This window comes from Anser anser (genome assembly GCF_964211835.1).
Source record: "Anser anser genome assembly, contig: HAP1_SCAFFOLD_51, whole genome shotgun sequence".
NCBI lineage: Eukaryota > Metazoa > Chordata > Aves > Anseriformes > Anatidae > Anser > Anser anser.
The window spans coordinates 1126070-1140691 of record NW_028154169.1 but is presented as its reverse complement, the minus strand read 5'-3'; the positions used below and the strand labels follow the sequence as shown (position 1 = coordinate 1140691).

General features: G+C 53.1%; 1 protein-coding gene across 1 annotated transcript; it reads left to right on the top strand.

Annotated features, from left to right (window-relative positions):
* Positions 1–7130: 7130 nt before the first annotated feature.
* Positions 7131–8205, top strand: LOC310890463 (olfactory receptor 14C36-like; the record flags this gene model as incomplete). Its single annotated transcript, XM_083852819.1, has 1 exon — positions 7131–8205. Exon 1 carries the CDS (start codon positions 7291–7293, stop codon positions 8203–8205), a length of 915 nt encoding a protein of 304 aa, XP_083708945.1. The 5' UTR covers positions 7131–7290.
* Positions 8206–14622: the final 6417 nt, after the last annotated feature.

Genomic DNA, 14622 nt, shown 5'->3' with positions numbered 1-14622 from the left:
GTCCTGCCACACACTGCCCTCTCTTTTTGCACTCCTCACTGCCTCCAAGCTCTCTCTCCTTCTCTCCTCTCCCCATGCCACCTGCGGTCAGAGCCCCCAGCCCTGCTGCGCTGTGCAGAGGAGCTGCTCCTGGGCAGAGCTGTCTCTCTGCACCAGGGCCCTCTTGCCAGGAGTTCCCCTTGGGCCCAGGAGCCCGGCCATCTCAGCAGCACAGCACCCGACACTGGCATCATAGAATCATAGAATATCCTCAGTTGGAAGGGACCCATAAGGATCATCGAGTCCAACTGCTGATCACTTGCTCTGTGCCATTAGACTCCCTCGAGGTGTCCCCAAGGCCTCAGAGCTGACAGCTCCTTAAGTCTCTCCTGGGGTGTGGTGTTTCAAGCAGACTCAAGTCATCACCGACTGCTTCTCTCTGTAGATGTCAGAGACTTATTTTTTAAAATGTGATTTGTGCTGTTGGACTGTGGTTGTCAAACATGTTGTGCTTTAACCTGTTAGGCACCTCAGCACCACATAGATTTTAGCTCACACCCACGTCCCAAAAGACAATGGGTTGAAATAATGATAGTTTAAAAGGACAGAAAATGAAGAGATAGTAATAACAGTAACAATACTAATAATAAATAATAAATTTTATTTTTATTATTATTATATGTATAAAGCAAGTGATGCACAATGCAATTGCTCATCACACACTGACCCATGCCCAACCTTTCCCCAAGCAGGGGTCCCCCTGAATCTGGACAGCCTACATTAGGATCTCCTGTGCAGGTCCCTTGAGCTTACTTTGGTTTAGGACAATACAAGCTTTCAGAAGGATCTGGAACATTTGCTTCCCTTTCTCAAATACTTCTTCTGCTGTGCTACCCCATGTAGTGATGTCATTAAGGTATTGCAGGTGTTCAGGAGCTTCCCCCTATTCTAGAGCAGTCTGGATCAACCCACGGCAAATGGTAGGGCTGTGCATCCAGCCCTGTGGCAGTCAATTCCAGGTGGACAGGACGGCCCTCCATGTGAAAGCAAAGTGTGGCCTTCACATTGCTGCCAAAGGGATGTAGAAAAATGCATTAGCAATATTAATTGTGGCATAACACTTGGCTGCCTTTGACTCCAGTTCGTACTGAATGAAGTTCTAGCATGCCCGGCACAGCAGCGCTCAGCGGTGTTGTGACTTCATTCAGGCCACAGAAGTCCACCGTTATTTTTCACTCACCATCAGAATTTTGCGCTATCCATATGGGACTACTAAAGGTTGAGCAAGTGTTGCTGATCATTCCTTGGCTCTCCAGTCAATGAACCAGCTCATGCATGGGAATCAGGGAGTCTCTGTTAATGCAATATTGCCTCAGGTGCACTGTTGCGGTAGCGATTGGCACCTGCTGTTCATTGGCCATCAGCACCTCCACAGCAGAAGGGTCCTGTGAAAGAGTGGGCCAGGTAGACAACTGTTCCCTGTCCTCCGTCTCCAAGGCAGCTATGCCAAAAGCCCACCAATATCCTTGTGGATCTCTGAAGTACCCTCTCCTGAAGCAGTCTATGTCAAGGTTGCACAGATCCTCCAGGTCAGTCTCAATGGGTTGCTTTTGCCACTCCTTCCCAGTGAGACTCACTTCAGACTCCAATACAGTTAACTCTTGGGTTTGATGTGCCAGGCCAATAATCCTCAAAGTCCAAGACACCCGATTGTCCCCTTCCTCCCCCTGGATGGAGGCTGGGCCCCTCTAGTCCTGCTCATAGTATTCATTACTCTGTTTGGAGGACTGCCGACTAGAAACTGGAGCAGCAATTTTCTCAGAACTCCTTTATGCCAATGTTTTTCCTTGCGTTTCATGTATCCATGCCTCTAGGGTCGAGGTAGATTTTTGCATCCCATTTTCACATGGCCTTTCCATGGTCACACAGTTCAAACCACAGGGTGGCACATAGTATGCCCCCACTATATCAACTTGAGCAGAGAGATGCTTACACCTGATAGTTGAGGTATTGGTTCGTGCAGGTGTGGAGGAAGATGTATTCTCTTGTAGTTCTTGCATCTCGTGAGAAAGTTTCTCTCTGAATGAGATGCAGGCCCATAGGGAAGAAGAGAGACTTTCTTTGTGATGCCATAGTTGCCTAGCCAATTCATCCACTGTGGGTTCCTCTTGGTCTTTCTAGCTCATTTCTGCCAATGAGTTGGCATATGATGATGGTGTGCTCTGTACAAACTTCTGCCATATGGGTCATGTGTATTTGACTTCATCTAGATCTTTGGATAGCTGTTTGTTGTCTAAGTTTCTACTAATCGCCTTCAGCATGGCTAATTCCCTCAGGTACCGGACACCCCTCTGCATGTTGGTCCACTTTCCTGGTTGACATACAAGATCTTTCTTGAAGGGATACCTTTCCTTCAAGCATGACAGGATTAAGTTCCTTGTGTCCTTTTCCAATGGCTTTGCCAATTACTCCTTCAGTAGAGGGTGATTCCGGCTGCTTGGCTTCCCTGTCCTCTAATTCCAGGCTATTGGCACTGTTCTCCCAGCAATGGAGCAGCCAGCTGACAACATACTCACCAAGATGGTGGCTGAAATAATTTCCCATATCTCATAGCTTACACTGGGAAAGGGATCACTTGGTTTCTGATGTTTATAAGATCTCTTCTTCTTTGTCCTCCTGCTTCCATGATGGCCCAGCTTTGGAGAAACCTGCCTCATCTTCTTCCTCCTTTCTTGTCCGGGTAGAAGTTTCTTTCATTTCTAAAGAAAAACTGACTTTCAGACCCATTGTTTTCTCTTGCATGTAGAGGCAACCGATACTGACACAGGTTGGTTCTCTGGCCCAGCCATGGGGCCCATGATAGGGACTGGAGTGGCTGCAGGGCCCAACACAGGAGTTGCTCTGGTTGCAGGGCCTTTCAGAGGAGTTGGAGTGGCTGCAGGGCCTATCTCAGCTTTTGGAGTGGCTATAGGTTCTGTCACAGGGGTCGGTTTAAATTTAGGCCCATCTCAGGAGCTGGAGCACCTGCAGGGCCTGTTGCAGGGTTTGGAGTGGCTGCTGGGCCCTTCACAAGGGTGGTAGTGGCTCCTGGGCCTGTCAGAGGGACTGGTGTGTGCCTGCAGGAAAAGTCGTAGGGACTGGGGAGGAGTTGATTGTGGCTTGTTAAGCATAGGTCAAGGCCCAGCACATTGCAGTGATTTGTGTCTCTTTGGAATTGCCAGGGTGATGACACACCTTTGTCAAGCATTTAACCAGATTTTCAGGATTCTGCACTTGCTCTGGGGTGAAGTTCCAAAGCACTAGAGGTGCCCACTGCTCTAGGTGCCTGCCCATATCCTCCCACACTCCCTGCCACTCCTAACTCTCCTGCCTTGGGGCAGATCCCTGGAGGGCATGTTTAAGTAGTTGTTTTAAACTTATACAAAACCTGAAACACATTCAGGAGATGTAAAAATAGGAGCATGCCGGTTTGACCAACCCAAGGATATTCAAAGCTTTGAAGAGCTATTGTAATTAGCCTGGAGGAGAAGGGGGAGGTGAAAGAGAAACGGAATAAGATTTTATTGTTGTTGTTGTTATTATTATTATTATTATTATTATTATTATTATTACTATTATTATTATTATTACTATATACACCAATAGACTTAGGATATTTTTGTGTGCTTATCAAAAGACAGAAAAGGTGATGGTGATTAATTGGAAAGTGTCAGACCTGAGCATGACAAACATGGTATGGAATGAGGGGTGGATATTGTCCTAGTTTTGGCTGCAATAGAGTAATTTTTTCTTCCTAGTAGCTGGTATGGTGCTGTGCTTCATATTTACAGAATCACATAACAGTTTGGGTATGAAAGGACCTTAAAGATCACATAATTCCAAGTCCCCTGACATGCGCAGAGACACCTTCAACTAGACCAGGTCGCTGAAAGCCCCATGCAACCTGGCCTTGAATGCATTAAGGGCTGGGGCATCCACAACTTCTCTGGGCAGCCTGTTCCAGTGCCTAATCACCCTCTGAGTAGGGAACTTCTTCCTAAGGTCTAATTTCAATCTACCTTCTTTCAGTTTAAAACCATTACCCCTAGTCCTATCACTACACTCTTTGATGAAGAGTCCCTCCCCAGCTTTCCTGGGGAGTGCCCAGGAAAGCGTAGTAGAAGGCCACTGTAAGCTCTCCCCAGAGCCTGCTCATCTCCAGGCTGAACAACCCCAACTCCCTCAGCCTGTCTTCATAGGACAGATGCTCCAGCCCATTGATCATCCTCATGGCCCTCCTCTGGACTCGTTCTAATAGATCCATGTCCTTCTTGTGCTGGGGGCCCATGAGCTTGAATGCAGTACTCAAGGTGTGCCCTCACCAGGGCTGAGTACAGAGAGACAATCACTTCCCTACTCCTGCTGACCACAGTATTCCTGGTACAAGCCAGGATGCTGTTGGCCTTCTTGGCTACCTGAGCACACTGCTGGCTCATATTCAGCAGACTATCCACCAATATCCCAAGTTCCTTTTCCCATGGGCAGCTGTCCAGACATCCTTCCCCCAGCATTGCATGGGGCTGTTGTGCCCCAAGTGCAGGACCTTGCACTTAGCTTTGCTGAACTTCATACAGTTGGCCTGAGCCCATGGGTGCAGCCTATCTGGGTCCCTCTGCAGAGTCCTCCTACCCTTGAGTAGATCAACATTCAGTCCTAACTTGGTGTCGTCTGCAAACTTACTGAGGGTGCACTCGATCCCTAGGATATCCTGGTTTGGAGAGGAGCAAGGGCTATAGCAAGGCTCAAAGTCATAACAGGACCGAGGGCTTTGTGTCCATGGCTCTGGCTGTTGTCTCTGCCACTGAGGCCTATGAAGAGACAGCTTATCGTTAAAGCACCAGGGGTTCATTACCTCCTTGCCACCACCCATGAACCAGGCAGGGGTCGTACCATTCTCTTGCATTTGGCAATGCACATCCCCATCTCCTACTGCCCCAGGAAGAGCCCTGAGCAAGGTGTGAAGGGAAAGGATCTCCCTTCCCAGGGTCAGGGGGGTCAAGGCCTGGCCCTTGTGCTTGGTGAAAAACATCCAGTTTTCCTACACATCAGTGTCACGTTCACACTGCCTTGGTCTACTTGTCCTCACTTCCTCCAGTGTTCTGCTCTAACAAGCTCCAAGGGAGGCTGTGTCAGTGCTGGCCCTGGGGGGGACACTGCAGGAAACTTGCATCACACTTGGACTTCTTGAGAGATGTCTTCAATTGTCTCTCAGTGCCTGAGATTTTTTGGGCTCATCACCAAAGCCACCAGAGGGGTGATTACAATGCCTTGGGCTGGGCCTCTGCTGCTGAGCTAGGCTGGGCTCGTGGGACAGAGAGAGCTCCTGGCAAGAGGGCCCTGGTGCAGAGAGACAGCTCTGCCCAGGAGCAGCTCCTCTGCAAAGCACAGTAGGGCTGGGGGCTCTGACCACAGCAGACCCAGGCAGAAAGGGATTTCGGGCAGCGTGGAGGGTGCGGGCAGAGGAGAGCTCAGTGCAGGAGAAATCTTCACAGCTCTGCACATGGTAAGTCTCCGGCTGAAGGACAGTGCAGGGGAGGTTCCTGGAAAGGGCTCCTGGATCCAGGATGTCTCTGCCTGGCCAGGACCTGCCAGGATGTCTCTCATGGCTTGTGCAGTGTGGAGGAGAAGGTGCTGCAGGGCACCTGCAGGGGTGCCCAGGGCTGTGGTGCAGAGCAGGGTCCCTGCTGTGCCCCAGGGTCTGTGTGGCGGGGCAGGGCCTCTGCCGCCTGCCAGGCTCAGCACTCAGCCTGCCCGGGGAGCTGCCCAGGGGCTGCGGGGAGAAGCTGCGGCTGGAAGGAGCCCCCCCGACATGGCACGGCATGGCACAGCAGGGCAGGGCAGGGTCCTGCTGCTGCCCAGAGCCTGCTGCCTGGGGCAGGCTGCTCACAGCCCCACAGCACTCCTGGGGCATTGCCCAGAAAGTTTTGACAGAGAAAGGGCATGGCAGGGGCTGCCTGCAAAGAGAAGGCACTTTCTGCAGTCTCTGCCTGCATTTTCCTGCTCTGATTTTTGGGCAGGCTCTATGTTAACAGAGTGGCGGAATTTGCACAGGTGACTGAGCTTCCTATTGCACTGAACTGAGAAGTAAACAAATTAGTTATGAACCTGAGAATATCCCTTCCCTTCTCTCTTCTTATAGACCGCACCAGGGTTCTTCTGAGCTGTTCTTCAGGACCGGTAGACAGGGAGAGGTCTCTATACCTGTCCCTGTCCCCGGGATTTATCTGCAGGGCAGAGCTGGGCACACAGCGGCTGGGATGGGGTCTGTGAGCATGGACAGGAGGAGAGGTGGGGACAGAGAAGCAGCTGTTGGCAGGGACAGCTGCAGGCAGCAGGGACATGGGCAGGCAGTGAGAGGGAGTTGATCCCTCCCTTCCATTCCTGCACTGCAGGCGCCTTCCTTGCAGCAGCTGCTGGTCTCCTCCCCTACCCAGCACAACTTCTGTCATGGCATGGAGAATCTCCCTCTCCTCTTCCTTTAAGGCCGTATTGTCCAGGGCAGGAGCTACATCTTGTGCAGCCAGAGCTCCTGCAGAGGATAATTGCCAATTAACATTGCCAACATCTTCCAAATGGGATGGGGTGTCTGAATCCTTAAACTCTGTGTAAGGAGACACATTTGCTGCACCCGCTCCTGCCACCTTCCTCTGTGGCAGAAGGCATCCTCCAGAGCTCTTTACCCTCTGCTGTCTCTGCAGGGCAGGTGGCACAGGGGTGTAAGGACATGCTCTACCTCACCGACAGCTCAGCCTCTGCACTGGCTTGGGTCCGCCCTGCCTGCACATGCCTGCTTCTCTCCCTTGCCCAGCATGGCAGCTGGTGGTGTCTGATTCTGACAGGGAGTGCTGTGCAAGGAGGTTAAAGCAGAATGTTTAAATAAAACTCCCTGTTCTCTCCTGCCAGACACAAGTGGTCCACGTACTCATTTCATCTCTCAGGGTGGTGAACATGGAAGACACACATGGAATCACACAACCAAACACCCCTCACTCCACAAAGGGAGCCCATGGCCCTGGTGGACCCTCCGTGTACCACTGCTGTGGAACAGAGGTGACCCATCAGGAGCTGCTGGGCAGGGGCAGCTGCTGTGTGAAGGAAATTAGCCAGTGCAAAGCTCCAGTGGCTCCAGCCAGGGATGTGCAAAAATATCCTCTTGGAAAAAAGGAAATGTAAAGGCTGTAATAGGGACTTAACTGAGTCTTGCTCAGAGAATTTTCTCCTAACATTCTATATTTTTTCTCATTGGTCAGTCTCCCTGATGAATTTTATGAAATGTCCAACAGCAGCTCTGTGAGCGAGTTCTTCCTGCTGGGATTTGCAGACACGCGGGAACTGCAGCTCCTGCACTTTGGACTCTTCCTGGGCATCTACCTGGCTGCCTTCCTGGGCAACGGCCTCATCCTCACCGCCGTAGCCTGCGACCACTGCCTCCACACCCCCATGTACTTCTTCCTCCTCAACCTTGCCATACTCGACCTGGGCTCCATCTCCACCACTCTCCCCAAAGCCATGGCCAATTCCCTGTGGGACACAAGGGCCATCTCCTATCAAGGATGTGCTGCCCAGGTCTTCTTTTTTGTCTTCTTGTTTGGAGCAGAATACTCTTTTCTCACCGTCATGGCCTATGACCGATACGTTGCCATCTGCAAGCCCCTGCACTACGGGAGCCTCGTGGGCAGCAGAGCTTGTGCCAAGATGGCAGCAGCTGCCTGGGCCAGTGGCTTTCTCTATGCTGTCCTGCACACAGCCAATACATTTTCCCTGCCCCTCTGCCAAGGCAATTCTGTGGACCAGTTCTTCTGTGAAATCCCCCACATCCTCAAGCTCTCCTGCTCAGATTCCTACCTCAGGGAAGTTGGGGCACTTGTGTTTAGTGTTTATTTAGGCTTTGGATGTTTTGTTTTCATTGTGATGTCCTATGTGCAGATTTTCAGGGTGGTTCTGAGGATGCCTTCAGTGCAGGGCCGGCACAAAGCCTTTTCCACATGCCTCCCTCACCTGGTCGTGGTCTCCCTGTTTCTCAGCACTGTCGTGTTTGCCCACTTGAAGCCCCCCTCCATCTCTTCACCATCCCTGGACCTGGTGGTGGCAGTTCTCTACTCGGTGGTGCCTCCAGCAGTTAACCCCCTCATCTACAGCATGAGGAATCAGGAGCTGAAGGATGCTTTAAGGAAACTGATGCCTTGATGTTTTTCAAAATCAAGAAATTGCCCTTCATCTTCTGCATATGACTGATAATGGAACACGTTACAGACACAAGAGTTATTCTTTTGGTTTTGTGGTCATTTTAAATACTCTGCAGGGCAGTGCCAGCAGCTTGAGGCTGTGTAGAAAGTGGGTTGCATGGGGAAGGGGTTCCACAGCGGCTGTCCAGGCCAGCGCAGATGTGCTTACCTGGGAAATGCTCCATGGGAGATGGGATGTTACAGGAGAAGAGCAGAGCCCCCTGTGTGTGCAGGGGAGACATGGGAAGAGAAACCCTTTGCTGCTGGTGCCAGCAGCAACATCATATGCACATGGAGACATGAACACGAGCACAAAGGCCATCATCTATTCCTACAAGTCTCATGAAGTCCAGACAGCAGACAGTGTCATGAGGCCAAGTAACATCCCCTGGGAAGCCACCTGAAGGCAGCTCTGGGATGTGCTTCCTTGAACCAAGATCCCTGTGCCCCTTTCTCATGCCCTGGGGTGTCTCAGAGGAGGGCAGAGCAGGGTGAGGCACTGCAGGTCTGAGGTGCCTCCCAGCCTCTGGCAGTGGCTGCAGGAGCCAGAGGGACACTGCAGGCACTTCAGTGCACTGCCTGTGTGTGTGCAAGGCAGGGACTCATGTCTCTCAACAGTCCCGTGTGTCTGAGGAGCACAGGAGGCCAGCTGAGGTGTGGACACCTCACAGAGCCTGGCATTGCCCTGTGTGGCTCCAGAAAAAAAAAACCACCACTGTCCTGGTGAGATTCCTGTCACCCCCCTTGCACAGGTTCATTGCAGATGCCCCTCTCTGCTATGTCACACTACCCTGCCTTTCTGGACTGGTCCATCAGGCATTTGGATCAGCAAGATTTTTGGGGACTTAGAAAAGGCAGGCATCAAACGCATCTTAAGGAATGACAAAAAATAAAAAAATAAAAAAATACAAAAAAAGGCGAGGAGAATTGCAATTGTCACCTCTGCCCTAGTGGACATAATGGGGAAAGTCTTGCCACAGCCATCTTCAGGTACATGGAGGAAAACCAAGGGATTGCTGAAGCAGTCGGGGAGGGGAAAGAAAGGAATGTGGTGAACCTGGACATTATCAAAGTCTTTAAATGGTCTCCTGGAGTCTCCCTTTAGCCAGACTGGTGATATTTGGACCGAAGAAGGGGATGATGATGGGGAGGGGAAGGTGGCTGGACATTAATGGTAGAAAGTCCTCTTGGCAGCCAGTTACCAGCAGCATCCCTTAGTGATGGGCACTTGGGCCAACACTCTTGATCCTGTTTACTATCTCCCTTTATGACGGCGTGGAGCACATTTTCAGTTCATTTGTGGCTGATGCCAACTAGGTTGAGTCCTTGACCAACTTCACCTTGCGCAGAGCACAACACAATGTGGGCCACTGCAGGGAAAGTTAACTCCATCCCAAACAGACCCAGTACAAGCAGACACCTGGTTGGCATGCTGATTGTGAGATTCCCCTCTGCCTACATTCCCAGTAAGACCCTTACACGAAGAAGGCCTGTATACAGTTTGTTATGTTCCTTCTTGGAGGTAAGGACCCAGACTTGAGAGGTTGCTTGTGGGAATCTCATGAAGTTCAACATGGGCAAGCGCAAGGTCACGGAATCAGAGAATCATTAAGGTTGGGAAAGACCTTCAAGATCTGGTCCAACCACCATCTGGTCCTGCACCTGGGTCAGGGCAATCCCAAGCACAGATACAGGCTGGGTGGAGAACGGATGAGGTGATTCTCCCCCTCTTCTCTATCACAGTATCACACAGTATCACAGATTTCTAGGTTGGAAGAGACTTCAAGATCATCGAGTCCAACCTCCGACCTAACACTAAGTACTCCACTAAACCATATCGCTAAGCTCTACATCTAAACGTCTTTTAAAGACCTCCAGGGATGGTGACTCCACCACCTCCCTGGGCAGCCCGTTCCAATGCTTAAGAACCCTTTCGGTAAAGAAGTACTTCCTAACATCCAACCTAAAACTCCCCTGTCGCAACTTTCGCCCATTCCCCCTCGTCCTGTCACCAGGCACGTGGGAGAACAGACCAACCCCCACCTCTTTACAGCCTCCTTTAAGGTAACTGTAGAGAGCGATAAGGTCGCCCCTGAGCCTCCTCTTCTCCAGGCTGAAGAAGCCCAGCTCCCTCAGCCGCTCCTCGTAAGACTTGTTCTCCAGACCCCTCACCAGCTTGGTCGCCCTTCTCTGGACTCGCTCGAGCACGTCCATGTCCTTCCTGTAGCGAGGGGCCCAAAACTGAACACAGTACTCAAGGTGCGGCCTCACCAGAGCTGAGTACAGGGGCACAATCACTTCCCTAGACCTGCCGGCCACACTGCTTCTTATACAGGCCAGGATGCTGTTGGCCTTCTTGGCCACCTGGGCACAATGCTGGCTCATATTCAGCTGACTATCAACCAATACTCCCAGGTCCTTCTCGGCCAGGCAGCTTTCCAGCCACTCATCTCCCAGCCTGTAGCTCTGCTTGGGGTTGTTGCAGCCCAGGTGCAGGACCCGGCACTTGGCCTTGTTGAACTTCATGCAGTTGACCCCAGCCCATCGCTCCAGCCTATCCAGATCCTCCTGCAGAGCCTTCCTGCCCTCGAGCAGATCGACACACGCACTTAGCTTGGTGTCATCTGCAAACTTACTGAGGGTGCACTGGACGCCCTCATCCAGATCATCAATAAAGATATTAAAGAGGACCGGCCCCAGTACCGAGCCCTGGGGGACACCACTAGTGACCAGCCTCCAACCAGATTTGACTCCATTCACCACAACTCTCTGGGCCCGGCCATCCAGCCAGTTTCTAACCCAGCGAAACGTACGCCAGTCCAAGCCCCGAGCAGCCAGTTTCTTGAGGAGAATGTTGTGGGGAACGGTGTCAAAAGCCTTACTGAGGTCAAGGTAAACCACATCCACAGCCTTTCCCTCATCCACCAAGCGCGTCATTTTGTCATAGAAGGAGATCAGGTTCGTCAAGCAGGACCTGCCTTTCATAAACCCATGCTGACTGGGCCTGATCGCCTGCTTGCCCTGCAAGTGCCGCGTGATGACCCTCAAGATAATCTGCTCCATGAGCTTTCCTGGCACTGAGGTCAAACTGACAGGCCTATAGTTCCCCGGGTCTGCCCTGCGGCCCTTCTTATAGATGGGCGTCACATTGACTAGCCGCCAGTCAACTGGGACCTCCCCCGATAGCCAGGACTGCCTATAAATGATGGAAAGCGGCTCGGCCAGCTCCTCCGCCAGTTCTTTCAGTACCCTCGGGTGCATCCCATCTGGCCCCATCGACTTGCGCACATCCAAGCTCCGTAGCAGGTTGCCAACCATTTCCTCATGGATAGCGAAGGCCACATCCTGCTCCCCATCCCCTTCCACCAGCTCAAGGCACTGGGTATCCAGAGAACAACCGGTATTGCCGCTAAAGACTGAGGCAAAGGCGGCATTAAGCACCTCAGCCTTTTCCTCATCGTAACTAGGTTTCCCCTCGCATCCAGTAAAGGATGGAGATTCTCCTTAGTCCTCCGTTTCGCGTTGATATATTTGTAAAAGGATTTTTTGTTGTCTTTAACGGCAGTAGCCAGGTTGAGCTCCAGATGAGCTTTGGCCTTTCTAATTTTCTCCCTGCACAGCCTCACTACATCCTTGTAGTCCTCCTCAGTGGCCCGCCCTTTTTTCCAAAGATTATAAACCCTCTTTTTTCTGCTAAGCACAAGCCGCAACTCTCTGTTGAGCCAGGCCGGTCTTCTTCCACGCCGGCTCGTCTTTGGGCACGTGGGGACGGACCGCTCCTGTGCCATCACGATTTCCTTCTTGAGGAGCGCCCAGCCTTCCTGGACTCCTCTGCCCTTCAGAACCGCCTCCCAAGGGACTCGGCCAACCAGCGTCCTGAGCAGCTCAAAGTCAGCCCTCCGGAAGTCCAATACAGCAGTTTTACTGGTCCCGTTCCTGGCCTCGCCAAGAATAGAGAACTCTACCATTTCGTGGTCACTCTGCCCCAGACAGTTTCCGACCACCACATCTCCCACCAGTCCTTCTCTGTTTGTGAAGAGAAGGTCTAGCGGGGCACCACCCCTGGTAGGTTCGCTGACCAGCTGTGTCAGGAAGCTATCTCCCACGCTCTCCAGAAACCTCCTAGACTGCTTTATCTGTGCCGTGTTGTGTTTCCAGGATATGTCCGGGAAGTTGAAGTCCCCCACGAGGACAAGCGCCGACGATTTTGCAACTTCTGTCAGTTGCCTGTAAAACTCCTCATCCGTCTCCTCATCCTGGTTCGGTGGTCTATAACAGACCCCGACCAGGATGCTAGCCTTGCCGGCCTTCCCACGGATCCTAACCCACAGGGATTCAACCTTATCATTCCCAGCCTGGAGTTCCACAACATCAAAAGATTCTCTAATGTAGAGAGCCACGCCACCACCCCCTCTGTGCTGCCTGTCCCTCCTGAAGAGCCGATAGCCAGGCATTGCAGCACTCCAGTCATGGGAGGGGTCCCACCACGTCTTCGTGATGGCAACCAAGTCGTAGCCTGCCTGCTGCACGATGGCTTCCAGCTCCTCCTGTTTGTTACCCATGCTGCGTGCATTAGTGTAGATGCACTTCAGCTGGGCCATCGCCTTCTTCCCCGGCCTAGCCATTGTTTCCCCCGGCACAGCTCCAACAAGCCTTGTTTGAGCCCCGTCCCCCTTCTTACCTAGTTTAAAGCGCTCTCTATGAGCCCCTCCAGCTCCTGGCCTAGGATCTGTTTTCCCCTTGGAGATAGGGACCCGTCTGGGGCCATCAGGCCGGGTGCCGAGTAAAGCTCCCCATGGTGAAAAAACCCAAAATTTCTATGCTGGCACCAGCCTCTGAGCCACCTATTAACCACATGAGCTTTCCGTGTCCTCTCCGTGCCTCTCCCTTCCCCCGTAGGGATGGACGAAAACACCACCTGCACTCCCGCTCCCTCCACCAATCGTCCCAGCCCCCTATAGTCCTGTTTGATGGCCCTGAGGCTTCTCTTTTCAACATCATCGCTGCCAGCCTGGACTATCAAAAGCGGGTAATAGTCAGAGGGGCGAACCAGGTTTGGAAGCTTCCTGGTAACGTCTCTGACCCTGGCCCCAGGGAGGCAGCAGACTTCCCTATGTGTGGGGTCAGGCCGACAAATAGGGCCCTCCGTTCCCCTGAGGAGGGAGTCGCCCACAACAATCACCCTTCTTTCTTTCTTGGTGGAGGCAGTCCTGAGGCGTGGAGTCAACTTCCTCACCTCAGGCATCCTCCTGGGTAGGCTTCCTACCTCATCCTCACCCACCGGTCTCTCAAGATCCAGGGCCTCAAACCTATTGTTCAAGGGCACCTGGGAAGGCGGCACCGGAAGGGGAGGGCATCTCCTGCGAGGTCGAGCAGGGACCTGTCTCCATTCCTCCTCAACTCGCAGGTCCCCTCCCTCTGCCCGATGGCGACAGGGCAGGGGGTCCACCCCCCTTTGGAGCGTCTCACCCTGGTCCCTCTCCCTCCGGTCCTGCAGGGAGTTGCTCCACCAGTCTACCTCCCACTCGCACTCCCTGATATCCCTCAACCTCTGCACCTCCTCCTTGAGTTCCACCACCATGCGGACCAGGTCGTCCACCTGCTCGCACCTCACGCAAGCAGTCTCTCTGCCTCCCGCCGATGGCAGCAAGAGGCTCAGACACTCCCCGCATCCGGAGACCTGAACTGCCACATGTTTGAACGGGCAGTCGGTCTGGGTGTGTACTGACTTCCTAGAGAAAGCACCGTGCCTGGTGGAGACCATTGCAGCCCAGCTGACGGGAGAGTGCTGTTAGAGGAGTTGTCCCTATGGGCGGGTGTGAGTGCTCCGCCCTTCCTGCCCGCCCTGCCTGTGCTAACTGCCTCGCTAACTGCCGCGTCACTCCCCCCACGTCACTCCCTGTTTTCCGGCCCTGTTCGCTGCGCTCCTGGTCGCTCGCGCTCCCTAAGGGCTGCCTTTGAACGGCCGGGGGGAGGAGCTGTCGCTGATGCTGCTGGCTCCGCCTACGCCTCGTCAGCCTCCCTCACGAGGGCTGCCGGTGCCTGGCGGCTCCCTCACGTAGGCTCGATGCCCGAAAAATAGCCCTGCCTGTCCCGATCCCGCGCTCCGCTGCAGCATGCGTCTGCCCCGGAGCCGGTCGCCTCGGCAAGTGGCTCTGAAATGGCGGTGGTGCCCGATTTAAAAGGCCCGCCGCTGACGCTGTCGCTGACGCTGCTGGCTCCGCCTACGCCTCGTCAGCCTCCCTCACGAGGACTGCCGGTGCCTGGCGGCTCCCTCACGTAGGCTCGATGCCCGAAAAATAGCCCTGCCTGTCCCGATCCCGCGCTCCGCTGCAGCACGCGTCTGCCCCGGAGCCGGTCGCCTCGGCAAGTGCCTCTG